Source organism: Pseudomyrmex gracilis, unplaced genomic scaffold (genome assembly GCF_002006095.1).
Source record: "Pseudomyrmex gracilis isolate BER0280 unplaced genomic scaffold, ASM200609v1 scaffold_152, whole genome shotgun sequence".
In the NCBI taxonomy this organism is placed as follows: domain Eukaryota; kingdom Metazoa; phylum Arthropoda; class Insecta; order Hymenoptera; family Formicidae; genus Pseudomyrmex; species Pseudomyrmex gracilis.
Window position 1 is genome coordinate 351568 of NW_018020736.1, and position 23245 is coordinate 374812.

Consider the following 23245-nt stretch of genomic DNA (forward strand, 5'->3'; position numbering starts at 1 on the left):
TATCGCACGCGCTATCTCGTTGACCACCGTCGCGCGTCGCATCCTCACGCGCTTAAGTATTTTTTTTTTTTTCAGTACAACACTGGTATATAATGAAATATAAGTGTAAAAAAATTGTATTTAAAATATTCGACCAATTAAGAACGATATGTTCTGTTCTTAGTTCCAAATTTTTATGCTAAACTTTCTATAAAATAAACTATGTTGAGAGTCGAGACAATAGGAATAAACAATATATCACACACATAAACGTATATAAATGTGTGTGTATAGTATCTCTCTTTATACCACTTTGAATGTAAGAATGTGTGATGAAAAGCTTGTCACTCATACGCCGACGCGACAACGGTGAGATGTGTGTAACACAAAGAAAAATGGAGTGATTTGAAACGTGGTGAGGGAAAACGCGTTCTGTCTTATGTATGCTCGCCTGATCCTCAGGGAGCCTTGCGGTGTAGAAACCGATCACGGAATGCATGTAACGCGTGTACATACACGTCACGTCCACTCGTCGTTCTCGTCACGTACGATGATCGTGTCGTCGCATACGCGCTTCTCCGGCTTGCGTTGTACATACACGCGTTCGAATACTTACGTGCACACAACCAACTATCTTTAGCGTTGCGGCATGTAGTACGCGTACAGAGAAACGTGTATGTACCTACATACCTAGAAGTCTTGTCTCGTTGTTGCGCACCGACATTCAACTCGCGGTTGTGGAAAACGGTTCTCAAAAGCCCACGAAAGTTGCCAGGAAACTAGCAAAAGCGAGATAAGATTTTTTCTATAAATTTTCTCTATTGTGCGTCAACAAATAATTTATATAGAATATCTAATTTAAATTTAAAACTTAAAAAGATAACAAAGTTAGTTACAAGATAGGTTTTAACAAGTGAAAATTTTGTGCTATTTTGTGAATCAAAATTAGAAAAATAAATATATATATATATACACTAATGAATATTTTTATTACATGTTTTGTTTTTTAAATCACATTATAATTATAGATTTTACTAGACATACACACACACAAAACAATGCATAATATTTTTCAGTGTAATATTCATGGTTAAATCGTGAAACAAATTGCAAAACATTATTCTTTTACAAATGTAGCGTAAATTGTTGTAAATGTTATATAATAGATATCCATTATAATATATTTATATTTACAAAAAACGATTACGTTATAAACAATATTTTAAACATAAAAAATGTAAGTTCTGGAATTATTTTCCAAGAAGTATTTTTCTCGTAGCTCCAAAGTTTTGTCCGGCTTGAGTAGCGCCCTTATTAGTACCAGCTTGCAAACCAATAACTGCCTCGCCAGCCCTTAGTTGTTCTTCTGTGAACGATCTCTTGTTCTCCTCCGCTGGTTTCGGACCCAACCAAGGACCGCGCCACTCCGGGTGTCTATATGTCTGTGTAAATGTTAATTAACGCAAAAAATCTATATAGTATCATATAATCCCTATATTTTCATCTTTTAATTACTTTTATTTATTTCAAAATATAAAGGCATTGCAAATGGCATGTTATTTAAATTGTACAAATGTTGATGGAGATGTTAAATTATCAATGACTGTGTGCGTCTTAAAAAGTAATAAACTGACGATCGTATAATTAAGAAGTTAAATACCGTCCGTCCGATGGCGAAGATGGTATTCGTTACTTGAGCGATATTTTTACGCTCCATCAGATCGACAGCTTGAAAAAGATCGACATCAGGTACTCCGTATTTAACGCAGGCTTTCTGAAATCTAAAACCGAGACAAATAAATAAATGCACAAGGCAATAATCTGGCGTGGCATATTTGTAACATAATAAAGTACTTTTCAAGTTTAATTCAAAGTAAACAAAATATAAAAAGAAACTCGAAAAAAACACACGGGAATTTTTTTGAAGAATAATAACTCGTGAAACGCACCATCAAGAAATAAGAATGGCGGCAAATCGGAAGGAAGACAAAGGTACGAGGGAGAAACAAAAGAGAAGCATGCTACGTCCAACTCCTTTATACGGCTGTTCGCCTGGGCGTCGCTTTGAGCTAGTGACGCGTTTCTATTGTTTGGCCGCTAATTATCGCGGCACGGGTAATTAACAGGTCGCGTAACATAATGTCTGAGAGCACGGGAGGCTGTGCCTTTGTTCTTCATGTCGCAGAAATGACGTGTTGAGTGTGCAAGCTTAACAGGGTAGCAGAATCATCCCCGGTGCGAAGACTGCATTACTTGTTCACAATGCGCAAGTAGCAGTTTCTTTAGAGCTTTACGAAGAACGCATTTAAAAAACACATTTGTCGCGTATTTAGCAAATATTATCTTATGTTTCTGTTATTGAAACAAGAATTATCATCGATGGCTTTAATACTTCAATAATTAATTCGGAAATTTTTCAATCCGTAATATAAAACGATCATATCAGCGCAAAATATTTGTTTCAACATAAGAGATTGGAATGTTCTTTATCTTTGTTTTTATTTTATTTAAATAGAATATATATAGCAACTCATAAAAATCCGATAAAAAGGTTTATAATATGAGAAGTGTCGAAGTTTGTGTCACATAGAATGTGCAAACTGTATGCCATGCCTGCTCAATCTGATGTGTTCCTGACGCTCAACACGTCTTCCGCATATGAGCACTGAACAACATTAGCGATTTATATCAAACAACAATATTTGACGTACTAAACAATTCGCAGTTCAAAGAGCGAGGGAGAGATCTGTATACTTTAAATGAGAATGTCGAGGTCTAATCTCGACAACACTTTTTTGTAAAAGAATAAGTGCAATATTCAGTCTTTATATTTACAGATAAAAATCTTGTAAATGAGCAAAACGAGTGAAATTTTTATGTAGTATCTAAATATCATGTTACCGTTTTATAAAAAAAAGACTGTAATACAAATAAAATCGATGAGACATTATCGCACACGCACAAAACAAGATAATCAATTAACTGTATATATATATATATATATATATATATATATATATGTGTATATATTATCACTTAAGTGCTCGAGTGTGAACGATACGTGTCAAACCCGTCTGACCGGACTGGAGGACGTGTGAGGCATTAATATTACTTAGGTCAGTGCTTACAAGCGGTTCGTTTACCAGAGCTGCATGAAACGAGATTGGATGAATGCGCGTGTAGGATATTCCTCCTTGTCGTATGTGATCTTACGCTCTCTCACGAAGACGCCAACACGTGGCGTCGCGACCGCGACGGGCGATATTACCTTCGTCGATGTTATGCTTCTCGCGTAGAAAGGGAGTAACGCGGAGTGGCCGCGTAGCCGAAGAAGCGCCGACATGCGCAACGTGCATATATCCGAGATGTGTGCGGTGCGAGACGATGCGAGGCTGAGAAAACGGAGTACCGAGACGCGTGAAACAGATACGAGTTTCTCTCAAGAAGAGACGGTCAACAAATGCACCAACCGACCCACAAGACAAAAATGCACATTTATTTTAATCTACTATATAGACGTGCTCCCCTTTTAGACTCGCGATTCTCCAACAGTTCTTCAAAGAAAGAAATTTAATTTTACTTGTCTTGAATGAAGAAAAAAAATAATTTTTGATTTATCGAAAAAATGAGCTTCTTTTGCGCTATTCTACAAGCACCTCCTCGAATGCAAATACTTCATCAGGATTGTAGCAATGTGCTACAGGCGTTCATCTCCAATATCCTATTTTCGGGTTGCAGCTTCGGTATGTACATACATGTATACATACACATAAATACGTATTATACATACATGTATGCAATATTATTATTATTAAATACAATAATAATATATTATATCGCATATAATATACGTATTGCGTATTATTTATAATATACGCGAATTGTTATTTACGTTACAAAGACACTAAAATTTTTGTAGCAACGATTTTAAAATAATAGCTAGAGTTCAATAACATTTTCTTGTAATATAGCAATCTATCTTTGTGTTCTGGCTTTCAGCCATTGTTCGCGACAAGTTATTGTAAGTCACTGTGTTTTTGACGTGTTTGACACGTATTAATAAAATTAATCTTTTAGACGAAAATATCCTTTTAAACGGATTTATACTGCAGAGTAACTTTTCTAATTCATCCCTCGGTTCGGTTACAGGGATGTTCATGTAGATTTAACTCCGAGTAAATTTATCTCAAGTTTTGAAAACGATTACGTTCCGCTCACACGGAGTTAATAATGACGGACTGCAAAACGATGTGAGAGAGAGAGTTTACTATACTCGGAGCAAGGTTTCCGAACGCGTCAGCGGTTAACGGATTACTTCTGGCACTTCTCGATTACCAGGCGGACACGATGCGCTAGGAGCAACATCGACGTCATTTCGTGTGCCGATTAATCGTTCGCAGATATCGCGCGCAACTCTCGAGAGTCGAGAGGAAGAGTCGAGAAACAATCAGCACAATCTCTCGACTGCGACGGTCGTTGATCAGCGTTGTCGATACTGCTCTCGAGAAATTGACGCAAAACACCGTCGACTGCGTAAAGTGGACGGCAGATTAGGACATCATAAACTCGCAGAAAGCGCGTCGCTTCGACGGTAAGATGACGAGATAAACATAGGAGAGGGGAGTATCTCGCCACGAAACTGTCGCGTTATCAGTTTTAATGAGTTAAATTAGATATTCTCATAATAAAGTTATAGTACGCGTATAATATTAATCTGTGCTATATATTACAACATCGTAACTATAATTTATATACTTTTCAAGCACATTTCCATTATTTTATTTAGAACGTATATTATAATATTTCAAAGTTTTGATATCATGATACTCACTGATTAAGGTTGTCCATCATTTTATAATCTCCACCGGACGTATTAATTTTGGAGATTAAACCAGGTTGCAATTTATTCATGAGCTTGCAGAGAAGTACACCATCCCTCAGAGCGTCTTCATAACTCACTCCTGTGAAAAAATTGGCTTTATTTTATATCTTATTCTTTCTAAGAATAAAAGAGTGTATACACGTATGCAATAGCAAGTAATAATATGATAAAAGAATTTTTTGAGAGAGATAAGAAACTTGTTATATACATGTTGTATACTGTATATGTATATGATAAAGAGATCGGAAAATTCATTAGTATATCTCTTTCGCATTTTACGTTTTATTTAAGAATCGCGCTTATAAACTATATTATACAGAGAAAGGTCTGCGAGAGAAAAGGAGAGCGGAGTTTGATAAGTGAAAAGAATGTTGATGATCGCCGTGGCATCAGGATCGCAGAAGTTGTATTCGCGCCCCTCTTTCCGCGTACGATGCCGAAAACCACGCGCAGGTTTTGGTAGATAGAGGCTGCTTGCGCGATGCGACGAGCAGCGACCTTTGGTTTCCGCGGGACTCGACGCGGCATTATCGAATGTCGAACTCGCGGTCGCTTCCCCTTCCATCGAGCAATTTTTTTCACCCATTCGTTCGATACTCGGCACGTCAACCCGCCCATTTCTCCTCCCACTTTCCGCCCCCTTTCTCCATCCCATCCATTCGTTTCCCTCTTTGCCCCGCTACCGGGGAGATATAAATACACCCGCGAAATAATAACCGCGTGACTAGATGTGCAACCAGCGCTTACTCATGGCTCCCCATTATGCCAAGAGGCGAGCCAAGGGGGCATGGCATTTTTTGTCGCGTCGAGCGAAGAATCAGGAAAGGTTGGCCGCGTCTTGCGAGCGCGCACTCTTTTTGCGCTCTTTGGTCGGCGACGTGACGCTCGTCACAGTCATCGTCGTAGCCGCCGCCGCTATCGCCGTCTTTCCCGTTAGCGACGGCGGAGGCGATAGTCGGACCTTTCACCCGTCGATGCGAGACCCGGCACACTCAAAGGACACGACACGTCTCGGATTCCTAGGAGCGCAGTTCGTTGCAAGAGCTGTGCGTTCGGTAGCGCTCATCGTCATCGCATTGTCGTGCTTTTTGTCGCTGTTTCCGCCCTTTCTCCTCCCCCTTTTACGTCAACGATACAACTGGTGTATCGATGTATCCAATCTATTGGCGCGCGACGCCGCCGCCATCGCTGCCGCTACCGCCGCCGCAAGTTGTATCGACGTGCGGCGTTCCGACGCAACTCGAAGCAACAGTTGGCATAACTCCTCCCCCAACGCGGTAACCGCCGTTATAATATACAATTTTATTAATTTACTGTTGAGTCTTTTATTTGTGAAAAATTAACATTGATTTAGATTATAACGGAAGTTTACGTTGATACACTATGGCTAATACAAATTACAAGATCTAATTTATTAAATGAGGATGTACGGTCTTTCCTTTCAAAAACTATTGTATATAATCTTTGTATAACTACGTTTTGTCACAGTTTTAGTGTAATACTTACAACATAATAACTTGCAATGATATTTTAAGAAATAACGTTGAAGTTTTATACATTTTATTTCTTACTCTTTCTTATTTGGTGTGTGCAATATTGTTTTATTCTTTAAATTCAAGAATATTTTCTCTATTTTATACACCATAAAATAAAAAAGTACAGAGATATATAATCTAAATTTAGAATAAAAATGTTATTAAATCGACAAAAGTTAAAAAGAATTATACGTGAATTTTATAGCAGTATTTCAGTCCTTTGTTAGCATTAGTTTGCGTAGAGATACAAATGAATGTTGTATTTTTTAGACGTTCATATGATAACAAACACATATGTCTGCAATAAAAAGATCGAAAATTTAAAGATTTAGAGTCCTGTACTAATTTCCTCGCGAGCCTGGTAATATTAGGACAAAAGCTCTTCAGACAGGAGGACACGTGCCAACTGCCTAAAAGACTACTAGCCTGATCCTGCAAGGACGACGCGTCACGTGGTTTTGAATTGGTGGGGATCGCGCTAAACGCTTACCCCAAAATCTGTTCGCCTAGTACACGGCTGGTCGTATGCTTGAATTCTCGATTGACGAGCCATCGACAGGTGGTTAGTCTGGATTCTGGAATGGCCTATTGCAATTTCGATCAGCCAACTGTACCGCTTAACAATACAGTGACCGTTAAAATTAATTCGCACCCGAGAGAGAGTCCGATATAATTTACAATTATAATAAAAAAATATATGCTATTTCTTCAAAGTTTATATAATGCATATAAAATTTATATAAATTATAAATTTTTACTTTGTGTAAAAAACAGCTTTCTCAAATCTTTTTCCAGTATAATTAAAAGAAATTTAGTTAGAAACGAGACTTGTTGCTATGTGAATAGTTCGATTGGTATCAGGATCGTATTATGTGTTTTCACAGCGCTCGCTTCTGCTCTCGATGTATTTCTGCTTCCCCTATTAAACTCCCCCGTTTTCGCTTCTGTACTTGAATATCTTTCGCATTCTTTAGGGTTTCAAGGATTATCCCTCGGGTCTTCTTACGGTCAGATGTATATAAACTAGATAATATACCTACGATAAATATACCGATAAAGAGTGATTCAATAATAAAATATGCGTTTTACTAAACGTTCAATTTAAGAATGAAACGTGGTGTGTGTTTAATGAAATTAAAGTTGTGAACTCCACATCGCACACATATATCTTCATAAATATATCATAATAATATTTTTTTCTCATTGTTTATATACAGATATGTTTATAAACAGACATGACATCTTTTCTTGTTTAAACGTTGTAAAAATCCAAGTTTGTAATTTATGAAAAGAGAGAAAAGACTAAACTGTCGCATTATAAATATCGAAATTTTCTCTCGAATCTATAAGTCGTCTCTGAGACTTCTATTGTCTCATCATTTTCAATTAATTTATTCGAAGTAAGTAATCTCTTCTATGCAGAGAGATTCTTGTATAAGCGGGAACACTTCGAGAGCTTTCCGGATGGAGAGACAAGTTTTCGCGCTGTGTGACGCTTCCGCTGTTCCATGATATCCAGGCAGCATCCGCCTGGCGTTCTCTTCGACAAACAAATACGCGCCGGTGCGCGCAACAGACTGGCGGGCCGACGTGTCCGGGATAAACAAGCGTGACATGCTGATAGGTTCCTGGTAGTGTCGAAACGCGGTGAGATGTCGTAAACCCAAGAAGATGACAGAAAATCAATAGCGCGCCTTCGCGCGAACGTCGTCACGGATTCGATGCCGTCTTTGGCCGTTTCTTTCGCCCGTTTGCGAACGTCCACGCCTGATGCTGGCCTGGTCTTTTTCAGACGCCGCGCGTCTTCTTGCCTCGTCGCGGATTCTGCGGGAAAAAAATTCCGAACGCAACAATATGTATCGGCGGATCAGAATTATTCCCGTGAATGATACTATCCTGTTCCGTTGACACGTCACAGTCGTCATGTTTGGACAAATTTGACGTGAAATCGATATTTCGTTTCTGTTGTATTCCGTAATCGTTCGCGATTGTTGCGGTTCGATAGTTTTACGCTGCCGACGATGAATTACGACGAAAACCGCGGTAATGTGTCGCCTAAGAATTTGGGAGCACATTATGCAAATGAGATCGATCGAATGTGTCAGGGATGGTAATGGTTACTACACAAACTATGACGCAAAGGACATGACAGTTCGTGACATCTTGACAATATCATCTAATGTAGTCATAAGTTTGGTAATATATTGAAAGCCTCATTATCGATAAAACGTACATCTCTGATGTTTCTATAAAACTCATTACGTTATGTATAATTCATAACATACCCGATATACTGATTGTGAGCATTAAAGTAAATATTCTCTTTTAAAAGCTATATTATATGTGTATTTAAATTACAATCCTCACACATTAGTTACTTACGTAGATTATCAATTATATTGCTAACACATATTATCTCATAAGCTGTGTTTTAGACTAGACGCAACATTGTTGATACCTTGTATTGTCATCACACGTTATATCTTTTTTTTTTTTTTTTGGCGACGTGGCGACATTGATACAAATTGTTTCCGCAACTTATATATTGCAATGTTGCACCGATCGAAAATCAGACCTTAGACAAACATTGAAAAGAAAAGATCAACAAACGCGCTTGCGTCGTATCGATTAAATGTCAGCCTCATGTCATAAAGACGTCACAGGCACGATTTTCACCAGGACAACATCCTGCGCTTGAATTTACGATCTCCGACGTGGCAACAGGTCCGTAGCAGGACTGCAACGCTATGATATATAGAATCCGAGAAATTTTCTGCTACTTTATTCTTTCGTTTCTAGAAACGAGAATATAAACTTGCAGGCAAATCAGATTTTCTATTTTATACACACTTATGTGTGTGTGTGTGTGCAGTTCTGTCCAAAAAATGTAATTTAAACAATTTTGCAATTTTCTAGACACAAACTTATTACGTTCACAATTTTTACAAAAATTTAAATATATAAAATGAATCAGTGACGATTGAAAGTATTATGATAGTAAAAGAATATGTGCAACATCTTTATATTTTAAAATTGTAATTCCGTTATACAATGTTAAATACAAAATAGAACAATTAAAACTGAAAATGTAAAGATTGTTTTAATGAGTAGTGTGAAAGTAAACATGCTAGCGCGTGAAATAATCCGACAGAAAGTAATAATCCATCAAGTATTTTCCGGTAAATGTGTATAGACGGGTGCTTTACTACATAGAACCGACAACAACCACTTGTTGATTGCGCGATGCTCGTAAATCTAGCTCGAGGCTGTAATCCTGGTAGGCTCGTCTCGGAATGACGTCATTGACGATCTTTTGACGGACAACTGACATTCGCGCCCCATCCTCGAGTGATCGGTCATGCATTGCCTCGCATCGAACAATTTCCTTTGTATTGAAGAAATCTTTCTTACGCCTCGACAGGATATGTCGCGAGAGGGTCCTCACGGCGCGCGCGAGAAGAGCTTACCAGGGTCCTCCGCGCAGGTTGGAACAATGTAGCCATCCCCATAAATCCATCTACTGCTCGCCACCGTTGCTCCCCTAGTAAGCGCGAGCTTTCGTGACGTCACGCCTCGTCATGTGACGAGCTATCGACGTATCGGCAGAACGTGTGTCCGATAAAACTCAATGAACGTGTATCCTAATGAACGTAGGCACAAAGCTGAATGAATGAGAAGAACGTGCAATTGTAATTTAGCGAATCGACCAGTTCCGTGTTGGCGACACACGTCGCCGAGACACCCTATAAATCCCTCAAACGTCTGCTGATGCCCTGGTGCACTCAGGCGACTTGCGCCACCATGACGGACAGATGACGGACATTTCTTCCGCTTAAGAAACATTGCGAAACACTTTTAGTAAAAAAGTAAACGGCATTAATATTAACGTAACTTATATTAGAATCATCTGGATGTAAAAATAATGAATGTTGTAATTGAGTTAAACTGCGAGAAACTCTAATTGCTTATTGCAAATATTAATTTTGAGTAAATTAAATAAAAAATGTGAATTATTTTATACCATCTGTTAGCTAAAATCTGTAGAAAATTTTCTGTACGTAATATTTCGGTTAGGTTGTACACGTATATCGAACATAAAATCACAAATTATATTTTAGGAGAAGAAGAGAGGTAACTTAAATGCGTACACAATTTGTAATTAAAAAAAATACGTTATACTTTTTAAGTCAATAAATTAAATTATTGTAGTTTGATATAAAATTACTGGAAATGAGATTCTATACGTAGAAATTGTTTATTAAAATTACATTTATTATGAACAAAGTAATCGCAATGAGCAATAATTGTAACAGAAGAATGAAGAAATAGAGGTCAGAGAAAAGAAGAGGTATGACACGTAACTAGTTCTACCCTAGATATGATGCAGAGGTACTGTATGCGGCCCTGGTACACTAGCGTCCCTACGTTGTAACATGATGAACAGATGACGGTAAATCAATACGCGATGTCGACTAAGTATTAGTTCTAATATTCAAAGAGAGTAACATAGTCTCTCACATGTGTTCACACACACATACATACACGAATAAGAATATTTATTCATAAATCAACATTATCTCTATTGATTTGTAGAATTATTTTTAAAAAATATTTATAGATAGAAAAATAATATATATTAAAGTTTATGCAATAAGTACATTACTGTTGCCGAATTTTAAAATCAATTTAGATACATGTATAATTTTTACGAAATAAACATGCATGCAATATTAGAATTCAAAGATACTATTTAATTTTTCTGACATGATATACATGTGTGTGTACATGTCGCGTTCGATTATTTGAATTTAAAGTGAATGACAACATAAAGACATAATAAACGCGATACTTTGCAATCAAGACCTGTCGGACAAGGATCGTGCCAAGCATGCCTGGCGAGCTTCCGGGAACAGGCTAACATCCGTATTTGGAAGACCCGCGGGATACCTCGAGATTCCTCTAGCAAACTCCCGCTGTGCGTGCCTCAGGATTCTAGTGTTTAAAATAAATTGGAAACACGTAGAACGTAATTGCAAGAACGTAATTGAATCAAACAGTCGTTTGGATTCAATTTTAAACGAGTCAATAACATCAAAAGCTTCGGTTATCCGGCCTGCATGTTCGCGTAGAGCTTGAGTGTACTTTATGTAACGTAGATATATGTTGCGTCTGTGTTGTAATCTAGATCAGATACCATATTAGATACATCTATCGAGGACGAACTCGAAGATAAATACTGAAAGCGTTCGTGAATTACCAGAGCAGCAGGAACAAGATGAAACATGGAACAACAATATGTTATCTCTTTAAGAGAATAAATATATATATAAAAATATACATATTTATAAGAATAATAATAAATAATAATAAAAAATAATAATTAATAATAATAATAATAAGTAGTATTTCAAAAAGAAAGAAAAAATAAAGAATTTGTGAATGTAATAATTAAATTAATTTGTGAACACACACACAGAATTGTAAAAGAAATATTGAAAATAAAAAACTTTGATGTGGTGTTATTTTTATAAGAAAGAAACTTTAATTATTTAAAGATAAATCATATAAAATTTAGTTATAAGCTTCCTGAGCTTTTTCCCTAATGTAATTGTCATCTCATTAGATTTATAAGAGAATTTATATAAGAATTTTTTTTTATATTTTACTTTGGCAAACATGCTCACAAAGTTTCAGATTGTATTATTTAAGAAATTGTAACTATAGCTGTAGTTACAATTACATAGAAGATATAGTTTTAGATCTTTAGTAGAATTATTAAACTAGGGGTGGCTTTGTTTAGAGCCACCTCCATTGTCTCTTTAGTAGAATCAGGATGACAGTCACAAGTGGAGGCTCGTTAAATCTAAGCACTCAACATAATTTATACGCTTCAAGTCCTTTTCTACTCAAACGCTTTGTTTCAATGTGACAGAAACAATTGCTTTTGACATATTCTGCAGACTTTCGCAGATGAGCTATTGTATTTAATCAAAGCAACGAAGCAGTTTCGAGTGTAAAACACTGAACATGAAAAATTTAAGTTTTTTATTAATATATAGAATTTTTCTCTGTAATAATAATCATCACACACATACACAACACAATTAGACTTTTTTCTATCTCACGATAATGACATAATTACAATTAAGAAATTATATATATACATATGTGTATAAACAAATATAATAAATTATTTATTTCATAATATTGTAGAAAAAATTTCACGATATATCACTGTCGATTTTTATATTGATTTTAATAGTCAGAGCGTTTGTATAAATAAATAATATGTGAAAATATGTGAATAAGAACGTGGCTGCGCAATATATTGTAGGTACGTAAAACTACGCCGATTGCGTCGACGCCTGGCGTGTTTGTCGCATCAGGGGTGTATGTCGAAACCGAGGGTGCTTTGTCGTCGGGGCGAACTCGATAGGGTGACTCGGAATGACGTAACAAAGCGCGCGTTTTGCCAAGCGAGTATAATGCAACAGGAGGCAGAATCACACCCCTAGTAGTTCAAGGTGGAGTTCAGTAACCCCTTCTAAAAATCGTTGTCGGTCAGGGTAAACTCCCCGTCAGTATTGATTATATCTTCTTTCGACTTTATTCGCAATATAACTTCAGAAATATTTTTATGCAACTCTTAGCTGTCGAGAAGTCTCTTTAAGTCTTTTGTCTCGAAGACACATACTTCGTAAACTCAGCTCATAAGAAACTTAATTAATTTGTTAAAATATAAAAAATAATGCTATTGTTCTTGTGTTGTAAATAATCTTTGACTAAAAAGTAAGTTGATGATCGCAACGTTTCGACTTTTCTTCAGATTCTTTCTTTAAAGTATACAACTAATCGTAAGGAATAATATATATTAATAAATATATAGTATATTAACATAATATTAATATGTATGTATAGTTTTTAAATATATTTGATAATATTAATAATCACAGGATTATGTGAGATATAAGTATTGTAGCATTGCACGTACTTGTTGCTACATTACGTTTGCGATCATATGATGTGTATTCTATATGGGAAAACTGACCTCGAGGAAGCTTAACCTTTACGACGTCACGCGATATGACATTTGTATCCGGCAATTATGCGATTCTAGTTAGATAACAGCTCGCGCTTTTAACCCTGTGGTTGAACATTACCCTAATGGGGATGAAAACGCTTTCGGGTTCGCCCCACCTCCGCGGAACAGGAGTCTATAATATACGTTCGTGTATAACTGTTTAATTCTTTTAAAGTGAATATTCTAAAGCCTCAAGTGTACGTAAGACCATGTATATAGAACGTATCTATATTTTTAGTTCACAAGTATCTTTAAGTCTTAGAAGCACTAGATTCTTTCTGGACTATGTAAAATAAAATAATATAAATTATTAATAACATTATATGTAGCTGTAATGCTGTAAAAAAAAGCTTGTATAAAACATTATTATTATTAACTGATCTTAAAAACTTACCTGGTGGAAATCTCTCACCGACAACTGTCTCGATCCATTGTTGAGCTTCAGCTTCCTGGCTTGCTTCGCGCTTGCCAGCAACCTGTAATAAACATTTGTGGTTGAAAAATGAAACTTTAATTGTGATGAAATAATATGTCACAAATGTTTTCAATGTATAAATCGTTGTCACAGAGATGATGATATATGTTATTCAAACTTCATTCTTCTGAACAATTTACAAAAGCAAGAAATATCTAACATTTGGCAACTACAACTGACTTGTGTGACGGCAGAAAGATACGTGATATGTTTATTATATTCTATATCTTCTTCATCTAAATATCCAACTTTCATGATTTGACTAAATACATAAAAAACATTTATGTAAACACACATATCTCTTATTAGGAAAGACAGAAAACAGTGATTACTCTCCGTGATAAATGGCTTGTAAGTATGTTTTAATTTTTATGAAATTTCAGAGAGGCTAAAATTTATAATACATACAATAATATTATTACAAGTCAAACCTCGATGATTCAAACCTCTCTATAAGACGAAAATTTTGTTCATTCTCTTCCGCTCCGTGAAAAGGAAAAAAGAACTTTGACAAGTCGAAATCTCTACAACTCGAAGAGTTTAGCTCTTCCTTTGAGATTCGAGTTTTATCGAGGTTTGACTCTGTATACGAATATTATATTATATATATCATTTATAGTAACTACGTTTCAAAAGTAAAATATCGAAATACTACTCTAATAACTGTAATATCAGTAAACTTTACAGAATAAAAATACTGCTACTCGTAAATTATAATTATGGAAAAATCTAAACGTGTCTTCTTAGAAGTATCGGAGAGACATTTAAAAACTCCATAGAGATTTAAATATAAGTTATACGTCAAGATACAAGAAGAAACAAGAGATTTTTCCCCTCTCTCAAGCCTGTCAAAATTTTGTTTCAAATTCGTTTATCAGTTTCCGCAGAAACTTTCAAAAATTGCCGTAGCCGATGGTATTTCACATCGTCATGGCGGGGTATTGGTAAAAGTTTTCAACTAGCAATAATCGCACCTCGGTAGAACCTCATTGGTTACGATATCGCCACTGCGCAAAGCTGACGAGACACTCCGCTGGCTTGAACTTATAAGAGACGAAGAAAATGTTAACATCGAGAACGTTTTCTTCACAGACGCCTCGTAGCGGCGATTTCATGAACTAAGGCGCAGTCACTATGCATGCGTTTTGCGGGCAGCGCATTTGTCTATTCTGGACAAATAAGATTTGTCATTGTTAATGGATAATTTAAACGACTGGCTAGCCCGGGTATTTGCAAGAAAATATATTTGATCAGGAGAGCAGAAAGGCAGAAAGTGCACGCTTGTAGACGCACGTGCTCGGCGCGATTCCGCCGTTCCAACATTTATCTTATTCGTATCGATCGTTATACTTTCTTTAGGATAGCCATTATGTATTTTTTCAAAATCGATTCTATTCAAAATAATTTTTATTTTTATTGTCTTCTCTTTTTCTCTTTCTCTATCTCTCTCTTTCTCTTTCTGAGTTATACTTTATATAACTCAGATATATAAATGCGAACGCACATCACGAAATTGCTCCAGATTGACTACGCAAATCCGTTGTGTTAAACGATAAACTTGGAAACGACGATTGACGAAATCTAAACTCGGCGGTGGTCTCACCCTTCGAAGTGGCCAGAGTCCAGAAATTACGACGTTTACATATCGGCGTTTTCATCTGGCGAATGTCCACGTATATTAAACTGTAACTTGGTGCAAAACACACCCACTTGTTCGAACTTTTCCTATTACTTCATCACCTTTTTCTATTTTTTCTTTATCGATCGTAATCGATGAGAAGAAAAGTCATTTATTAACTTGATTAACTTTTAATAATCTTTACTTGATGTTTAATTAAAGAAGTAAATAAATAATATTCCTTTATTAATCTTGCAATTAGTTTTAAAAAACAAATCTAAATGTATTTTATGTTGCTTTCTCTGATGATGAAAATTATGTTCACATCTTTTTACGAAACATGTTTGTTTGAAAATAAAATGCACGTATTAGAAGCAAAAAAATAAGTTTCTCGGCTAATGTGTGACCTAAATTAAATACCGGTTATATGAGTTGTAAGAAAGTCGTTGAACTAATGTCACAACGATTTAAACCGTTTGTTAATTAACTTTCAAATTATACAAATATTAAACGTTTGAATTTAGATAAGGCATATCGCGTACATGCATTATAAATAGATTTCGATATCGAGAGAGTATTATGCAGCTAAATGTCATTTTTTTAAATTATTTATCAACTTAAAGAAAGAATATAATTTTCAATCCGTAACTATGTTTTTTTTTTTTTTTTTTATTTCTTTTGCGGAATTTTATTTATATTGTGTTCTCAATACGAAATTCGATGTCAAGTTTTGTGCTGAAAATGCCAGGTGGTTTTCCCGCTGTCGCTTGTCTGAACGTGAATTGTAATCTAATTTAAGTTCACGCCGCACCCAGTAAATAGGGCCGCGGTGTCAAGATCTGGTTACTAGCGGGGGTGTGGGAATACTCGCCAAAAATTGGGCACTGAGCCAAAAAGCACTCTGTTACTTGAAGATCAGAGGAAGAATACGGAGGAGGGGATGACGCCATATAGCGTCGCGACGCGCGGCGTCCGATTTAGTTCCTACTCGACATCATCATAGTTTCAAAGTCACGCACTCTCCTGAATAACTATCATCGTCGAGGAAACACAGCAACGAAATGCCGGTACGTTTCTTTGCAAACTGTTGTCAGTTTTTTTTTTTAATTCTGCCTAATGAATGACTCCAAATGAGTGACTCCAAAAATTCCGAGATGATATTTCTAGTGAAAAAAAAATATTATATGTTTGATATAAGTGCAATGTAAAATATTCGCACGCGCGTGTACACACATAGATGATTAATGTATCAACACAGAGTGTGTGTGGAGAAAACAAAACATTATTGTAGAACATTTATATTTTTTATTTACAGAAAAACAATTAATATAAAAAAGTTACTGATAAAATTTTAATTTTATGTTTTTATAAGCTCATGTTGTTTAAACAATATTAAATGCTGTAATATAAATATAAATTATATGAATTGTTATATACATTACAATATTGTTTATAAACAGGAAGAGAAAATACATCAAATATTATTATCTTTAATGTACTATTGATAATTAAAGTCTTTTAGCAGGTGGTCTTTGCAATATTTTTATAGTTACAATTCGATCCATCACTATGATACATCGTTTTACGTCAGTACTCCCTTTTGATGTATGTCTTTCTCCTCCACATCCGGTGTATTTATATCCTAACATAAATAACGTTATGCAACGCAGACTTTTAGACGTTATCCCGAGAAGCTGTAGAACCGAAACGAATTTAGAAATTATCGGGTTTAACGATGAGTTTCGAAACACATAAAAAGTTTAGGCGTGGTTTTCACACGCGCAAGTTTGCAGTTTGAAAGCAAATTAAAAAAATTTAATATGTCTCAATCCAAGCAAATCTTGCAATATTATTTTATTTTATTACATTGTTAAAAACTACTGTTGAAGATATTAAAAAAATTATTTTGTAATGATATTCGTTATATGATAAAACAATCCGCACTTATGTCAATTATATTAATATATTTCTTTCAAAGAAAGTTTTACATCTAAATTAACTTTTTGTATTATATTTGTGTTTATTACAGCCAGGAACGTAAATTTGTAGAATTTTGTAAACAAATATATTATTGTATATAGATTACGTTGTACATGCAAAGCTTCATTGTAACATACAATTCATGCAAACGCTAAAATGCGTGTTAGGTACAGGTGCACAGTTTGATCAGTCGCCAGCCAATTCAATGGAGTTGCGAATTATATACGGACTCGCTTAATTTAACTTCAAATTTAGTGAGTGGATAAACGCAAAACGGAGTCGGAAGTCGAGGAGTCGATTTCGTTCGTACGGAAGCTGCTCCCCTTGAAAAAGAAGCTTAAAATATCATCTCGAGTGAATGCGACAAAGAACATGTTGCCTCGTCTGACATCCCGCAAGATAAGAAGTCGAAAATTATTTTTCAATGGCGTTCAGAAAATTTGCGCACCGCGAATTCAAAGATCACGGATAGTTAATTTGAACTTGTATAAAACACTTTTTCTTGTGCTAAATCATCCCCGAGAATGTAAAAGCGTTAATTTATTTGATCAATGTAAGTTAAAAAAAAACTATGGAGTTTATTTAAAAGCAACATCAACAACCTAGTTTTATGAGCAATTTCGAGAGATTTGTTATTGTTTATAATAATGTTGTCGGTTTGAAATTGTCATATTAATTAGAAAACTAACTATATTACACGTGCGCGCTTACTTGTACAATTCCAAGCGAAAATTTTACGCATAATATAAATGTATCATACGGATAGGTTGCTAAGGATCTTTTAGAGCCAATTAGTATTCGCTCTCATTTTCGAAGTAATACATCTCAGCTAAATTAACGTGCCAAGATGTATTCGAGCAGCTGCACTATTTGGGATCGTGCTGTTACTATTATACAAATTACACTATTCCATTGTGTATCGGCGTCATCCAAACATCATCCAACAACACATCGCGTTTTCTCAAAATATCGTACGATTGAGCAAATTTCGTAAGGTAATCGCTATTACGGGATGACTACGGTCTTTATCACGCAGCTTCAAATTCGCGACTTTGGAATCGTGGTTACTTGTGCTGTAAATACTGATTTATAGCTCCGACCAAAAGGTGCCAGATTTGCTTGCGTCAGTCAGCTGTTCGAATCATAAATCGAATAAATGTTTTAAAAGAAATTCTATATAAAAGAGTGTGAAAACCAAAATTTCCAACCATTCATTACAAGATGCTCATTATCCGTTTTTCACGGATCATTTCGTATTCATGAAATATGTAATTAACTAAAAATTATCTACAAGCAACATAATATTTCAAGTTTACCAAAATAGCAACACAGCATATATCGCGCAAACTTTACTTACTTTTGCAAGTAAATTTTTATATAACTCTTTTTCTCCTACATCTTCATTCATTCAAGACAATTCATTCGGTATTTGAATTAAAATGCAAAACGCGATATAAACCAAAATTTACCGCCTCTGCAAAACAGATGTCTGCCATTTTAAACTGTTTTGCCAGTTTTCGTAAAAGCCAAGAGTTTAGAGACGATATTTTATTTTCGATGTTGGACTTAACGCGAGTAATTCTACACCACCGCGTCTAATCTATTTTCGATACAGCCATTTTTACGGAATATCCGGAAACAATATATCTAAACGCATTCAAACGCACTTATAAAATGTCTTTTTAATGGAAAGACAAAAATAACAGAATAAAAATCAATTCACGGTAAAACACGCTACATAAAACACTCTAACTAATGTATTGTGTTTATTTTAGGCGCGCAACAAGCAACAGGAGGCAGAAGTTCTTGAATGGATTGAGGCTGTGTTAGGCGAAAAACTTCCTCCTGGTAACTACGAAGACATTCTGAAAGATGGTGTGATTCTTTGCAATTTAATCAATAAACTTGCACCCGGTTCGGTTAAGAAGATTCAAACTAAAGGCACCAATTTTCAGCTTATGGAAAATATTCAAAGGCGAGCTATATTCAGATTGTTTCAACATCTTCTTCATTATTATATGCATAAAATATATAATTGCATATGTAATCAAACTAAACATGTGCATATTATTTATCTTTTAGATTCCAAGCAGCAATTAAAAATTACGGTGTGCCTCAAGAAGAAATTTTCCAAACCGCGGATCTCTTTGAAAGACGTAACATCGTTCAAGTCACCCTCTGCTTATATGCGTTGGGTAGACTTGTAAGTATACTTTACTATTAATATTTATCTCTCAATCAAGTTTCGTAAAATTTAAATATTAAATATTCTTATAATAGACTCAGAAACATGACTGGAACGGACCAAGTTTAGGACCCAAGATGGCAGAAGAGAACAAGAGAAGCTTCACTGAAGAACAGCTTCGTGCCAGCGAAGGTCATCTAAATCTCCAAATGGGTTACAACAAGGGCGCCAGTCAATCCGGTCATGGTGGCTTCGGAAATACCAGACATATGTAAATTTTTTAAAAGGGGAAATTATCATATGTCTATATCACATATTTATAATGACTGGTTAGGAGATATCAATTTTATTATATAAAATATAATAAAATTGTTGAAATAAGTCGCATTTTTCAACCGCGCTTAAAATCTAAGAGTAAAATAACACAGTTTATCATATTAAACTTTGTTGCCGATATTTGTTTTTTTATAGTTATTATTGGCATAAATAAGATCAAATAATTTGCGTAAATTTTTTTCTCACTAAATTCTTCTCAATAAATAATTAACTCTCTCATCGTTGTGTGTGTGCTAATATAATCTTTTGCAGTATTTGATAATTCTAAAAACTGATTATTTTTTATATAGTTAAACTTTAAATATTTACTTTTTATTTAACATTTAACACAAATTATATTTTGTTTTTTTTTTGTTTTCTTATATCAAATATCACAAAACTATTGTATTGCATTACTATTTTAACTTTCTATACTTAGTCGCAACAAAATATATTTTTTATATAAATTTATAATAGTGTTTGCATGTAAATGTAAACATAAATTCTTCTTCTTATCATCGAAGATATCGCAAAAACGCTTTATATTTTATACGTACACAAAACAATACACATATCACATTAACACTCACATCAAAACAAAACTTTCATTGTATATGCTACTTTTACACACATACTTCACAATATACACAAATATTTTTTATAGTGATATTATTATAAAATTAAATACACACAACAATACAAACTAACATTAATGCAAACATTAAAAATGGACATTTATATACACATCACACAAAACTGTTATGTCTGTATACGTACATTTGCACGTATATTTGCAACATTTTACGCTACTTATTAGATGTAATAACAATGTACGTAGCGCGAAAATGATCTAGCAACACGATTTTATACTTATAAATCTATAATATATAAAGTAGATTTTAAGTTTTTCAATATAGTTTTTAAGCGCAGCTTTAATTTCACGTAATATTTTTTTGCAGTATATACTTACATACACAATATCAAATTACAGATGCTATAAATTCGTATCTGTCTATCTCATAAAGTAATTGTTGCATGTCTGCTCTTTTTATATACAAATTGATAAATTTAAATAATATATATTATAACTTTTTAAAATGTGTATTATGAAAGTATGTACATTTATAAATAAATTTGTGAAATTTATAGTTAGTGTCGTAAGTAATTAAAGCGAGGAAGTAACGAAGTAATCTTAAAAACAAAGTGATTTCAAAAAAATCTAACATTAGTTAGCCACTTTCATAAATCAATGTTTATGATGATTATTTCACATTCTCTTACACACTTTATTTTAATAATAAATAAACTTTTTAAAATTTTATAATTATCTTTCAAATCAACATATACATATATATATACGCGGATAACCAAATGACATAATAATCAATATATCTTTTGTGTGTCAACATTATCACAAAAAACTCATGTCATAAACGACAAAAAAGATAATCTAACGACAATTCCAAGTTAGATTATATTACCTATAGATAGGTAATAAAAAGTATTTGCGTTACGATGCGAAAAAAGTAAGAAATCGTTTAGTAAATAAAAACAACTTGCTTTTTATTTCATTAATTAATCTGAACTACATAAATTCACAGTAAAAGAATTAAGTAAAGAGCAAGTAAAAAAGATTTTTGTGCATCTCTATAACTTATCCTCCTTCGCACTCTCATGTGTGTATCTATACACCCACACAGTGGTAAAAATAGTCATTGCTGTTTGTAAATAAATTGGATACTTCACGATCACACGTCATTGCGACATGCTTTTCTAAATTTTTCGTGGAAAGGAGAGCGCACGCTTACGTGTTTCTGGCGTGGCAAAATTTAATTCATATAGTGTTGCTTTCCTTGGCAGATCTGAGTGCCTTTCAGTTTATTTTTGGATCACCGTGGCCCACACGGCGGCCATTGCTGGACTCGGGTCACGGTTCCATATCATTTTATTTCGTTTTGACTCAGTTTTTCGAAAAAAAAAACAGTTTTTATAATGTAGCTGTTTTAAATGTTAATTTTGTGTATCCAATAAAAAATGTATCACTTTACCCAATAAAATGTAATTATTTTAAACAAGTATTTATTTTTGTCTTCATTTTCTATGCATTTTATTGAATCAAAGCTGTTCGTTTGATATTACTTTTATAAGCGCGATTTACCTAAAGTTGCAAAAAGATTTGTGTATTATCAAACTGGATGGCAGATAATCATTTGCATATTTCTTTTTCTTTTTTTTTCTCTCTTTCTTTTATTTATATTAATTTATCTAGAAATTATGTGCTCGCATTTGGCATGAACAATGAACGCTGATCGATTTTGGCTAATAATTCACGATGTAAAAAGAATAAAATAAGATTCTGAATCAAGAGCACTTTTCGAAAATTAGCAAAAGTCTTATGAATGAATGCATTTCTGAGAGTCAAAGTTTCAAAATGAGATATATCACATAAACACAGAGATTTTTATAAAAATTTTAATTAATTGGATAGAAGGATTCAATAATCATACAATAAGTAAAATACGTATCGAGATTATGTGTGATACAAGAAATATTTCAGAGTAGTAATAAAAAACAGAAAATATATATGTAATTGAAATTTGCGCGTGTAATAACATGTACAGTAAATAGTAATTACAAAGAATAAAAATATTATGTAATTATAAAACATAAACATAAAATATATATATATCGTTTGTCATTAAGTTTTTGTTATAATTACGTATCAATTTTTGAGAAATGATATTTCACTTACCTGCCAAAGTGGGCGTCCAGGCATGGCTAATTTGCGTAAATATGTAAGTTGTCAAGTTTCCTCTTCGAAATTTCACGGTGCGTCTCACGTCGCGAACGTAGCTTTTCACCGACTCAAGCTCAAGCACAAAAAGTGCGCTCCACCGTGGCTGAGCTTCGTATATATGCATAAGAAGGTGCGCGTACGTGTTGGTGAACGTGGGGGCGCTTCTATATATGGATCACTTACTCACCACTCACTCCAGATCTGAAAATGCGATCCATCGGATTTCCATGAAAGAATATTATGAACAAAACAAACGCGGTGGGCAATCGATCGATAATCGAAATCAAAGTAATGAATTTTTTTCGAAAGATTTCGGTAACTTTGAATCAATGACATAAATTTGTTGATTCCTTAGATTTTGTAGACAATGTTAGGTGAATAAAAATCACATATCTTAT

At 34.5% G+C, this 23245-nt stretch overlaps 2 protein-coding genes across 2 annotated transcripts; one reads left to right on the plus strand and one right to left on the minus strand.

Annotated features, from left to right (window-relative positions):
- Positions 1 to 1014: 1014 nt before the first annotated feature.
- Positions 1015 to 23026, minus strand: LOC109857230 (muscle-specific protein 20-like). The gene is made up of 5 exons (XM_020433371.1): positions 22803 to 23026; positions 13872 to 13953; positions 4811 to 4940; positions 1640 to 1760; positions 1015 to 1421 (listed from the first exon to the last, which is right to left on the minus strand). The coding sequence occupies exons 1-5, from the start codon at positions 22824 to 22826 to the stop codon at positions 1230 to 1232; spliced, it is 549 nt and encodes a 182-aa protein (XP_020288960.1). The 5' UTR covers positions 22827 to 23026; the 3' UTR covers positions 1015 to 1229.
- LOC109857231 (muscle-specific protein 20) lies at positions 16532 to 22065 on the plus strand. Its single transcript, XM_020433372.1, has 4 exons — positions 16532 to 16637; positions 19326 to 19525; positions 19633 to 19753; positions 19831 to 22065. Exons 1-4 carry the CDS (start codon positions 16632 to 16634, stop codon positions 20008 to 20010), a joined length of 507 nt encoding a protein of 168 aa, XP_020288961.1. The 5' UTR covers positions 16532 to 16631; the 3' UTR covers positions 20011 to 22065.
- Positions 23027 to 23245: the final 219 nt, after the last annotated feature.

Bases quoted from the DNA above. Each gene is read 5' to 3' on its own strand.
- LOC109857231 (XM_020433372.1), top strand. The intron at 19,526-19,632 runs GCGAGCTATATT...TTTATCTTTTAG, and splicing joins CTTATGGAAAATATTCAAAG to ATTCCAAGCAGCAATTAAAA. The intron at 19,754-19,830 runs GTAAGTATACTT...TTCTTATAATAG, and splicing joins TATATGCGTTGGGTAGACTT to ACTCAGAAACATGACTGGAA.
- LOC109857230 (XM_020433371.1), bottom strand. From the start codon at position 22,826: ATGCCTGGACGCCCACTTTGGCAG. The intron at 13,954-22,802 runs GTAAGTGAAATA...TGTTTATTACAG, and splicing joins CTGGACGCCCACTTTGGCAG to GTTGCTGGCAAGCGCGAAGC. The intron at 4,941-13,871 runs GTAAGTTTTTAA...ATTTTTTCACAG, and splicing joins CGGTGAGAGATTTCCACCAG to GAGTGAGTTATGAAGACGCT.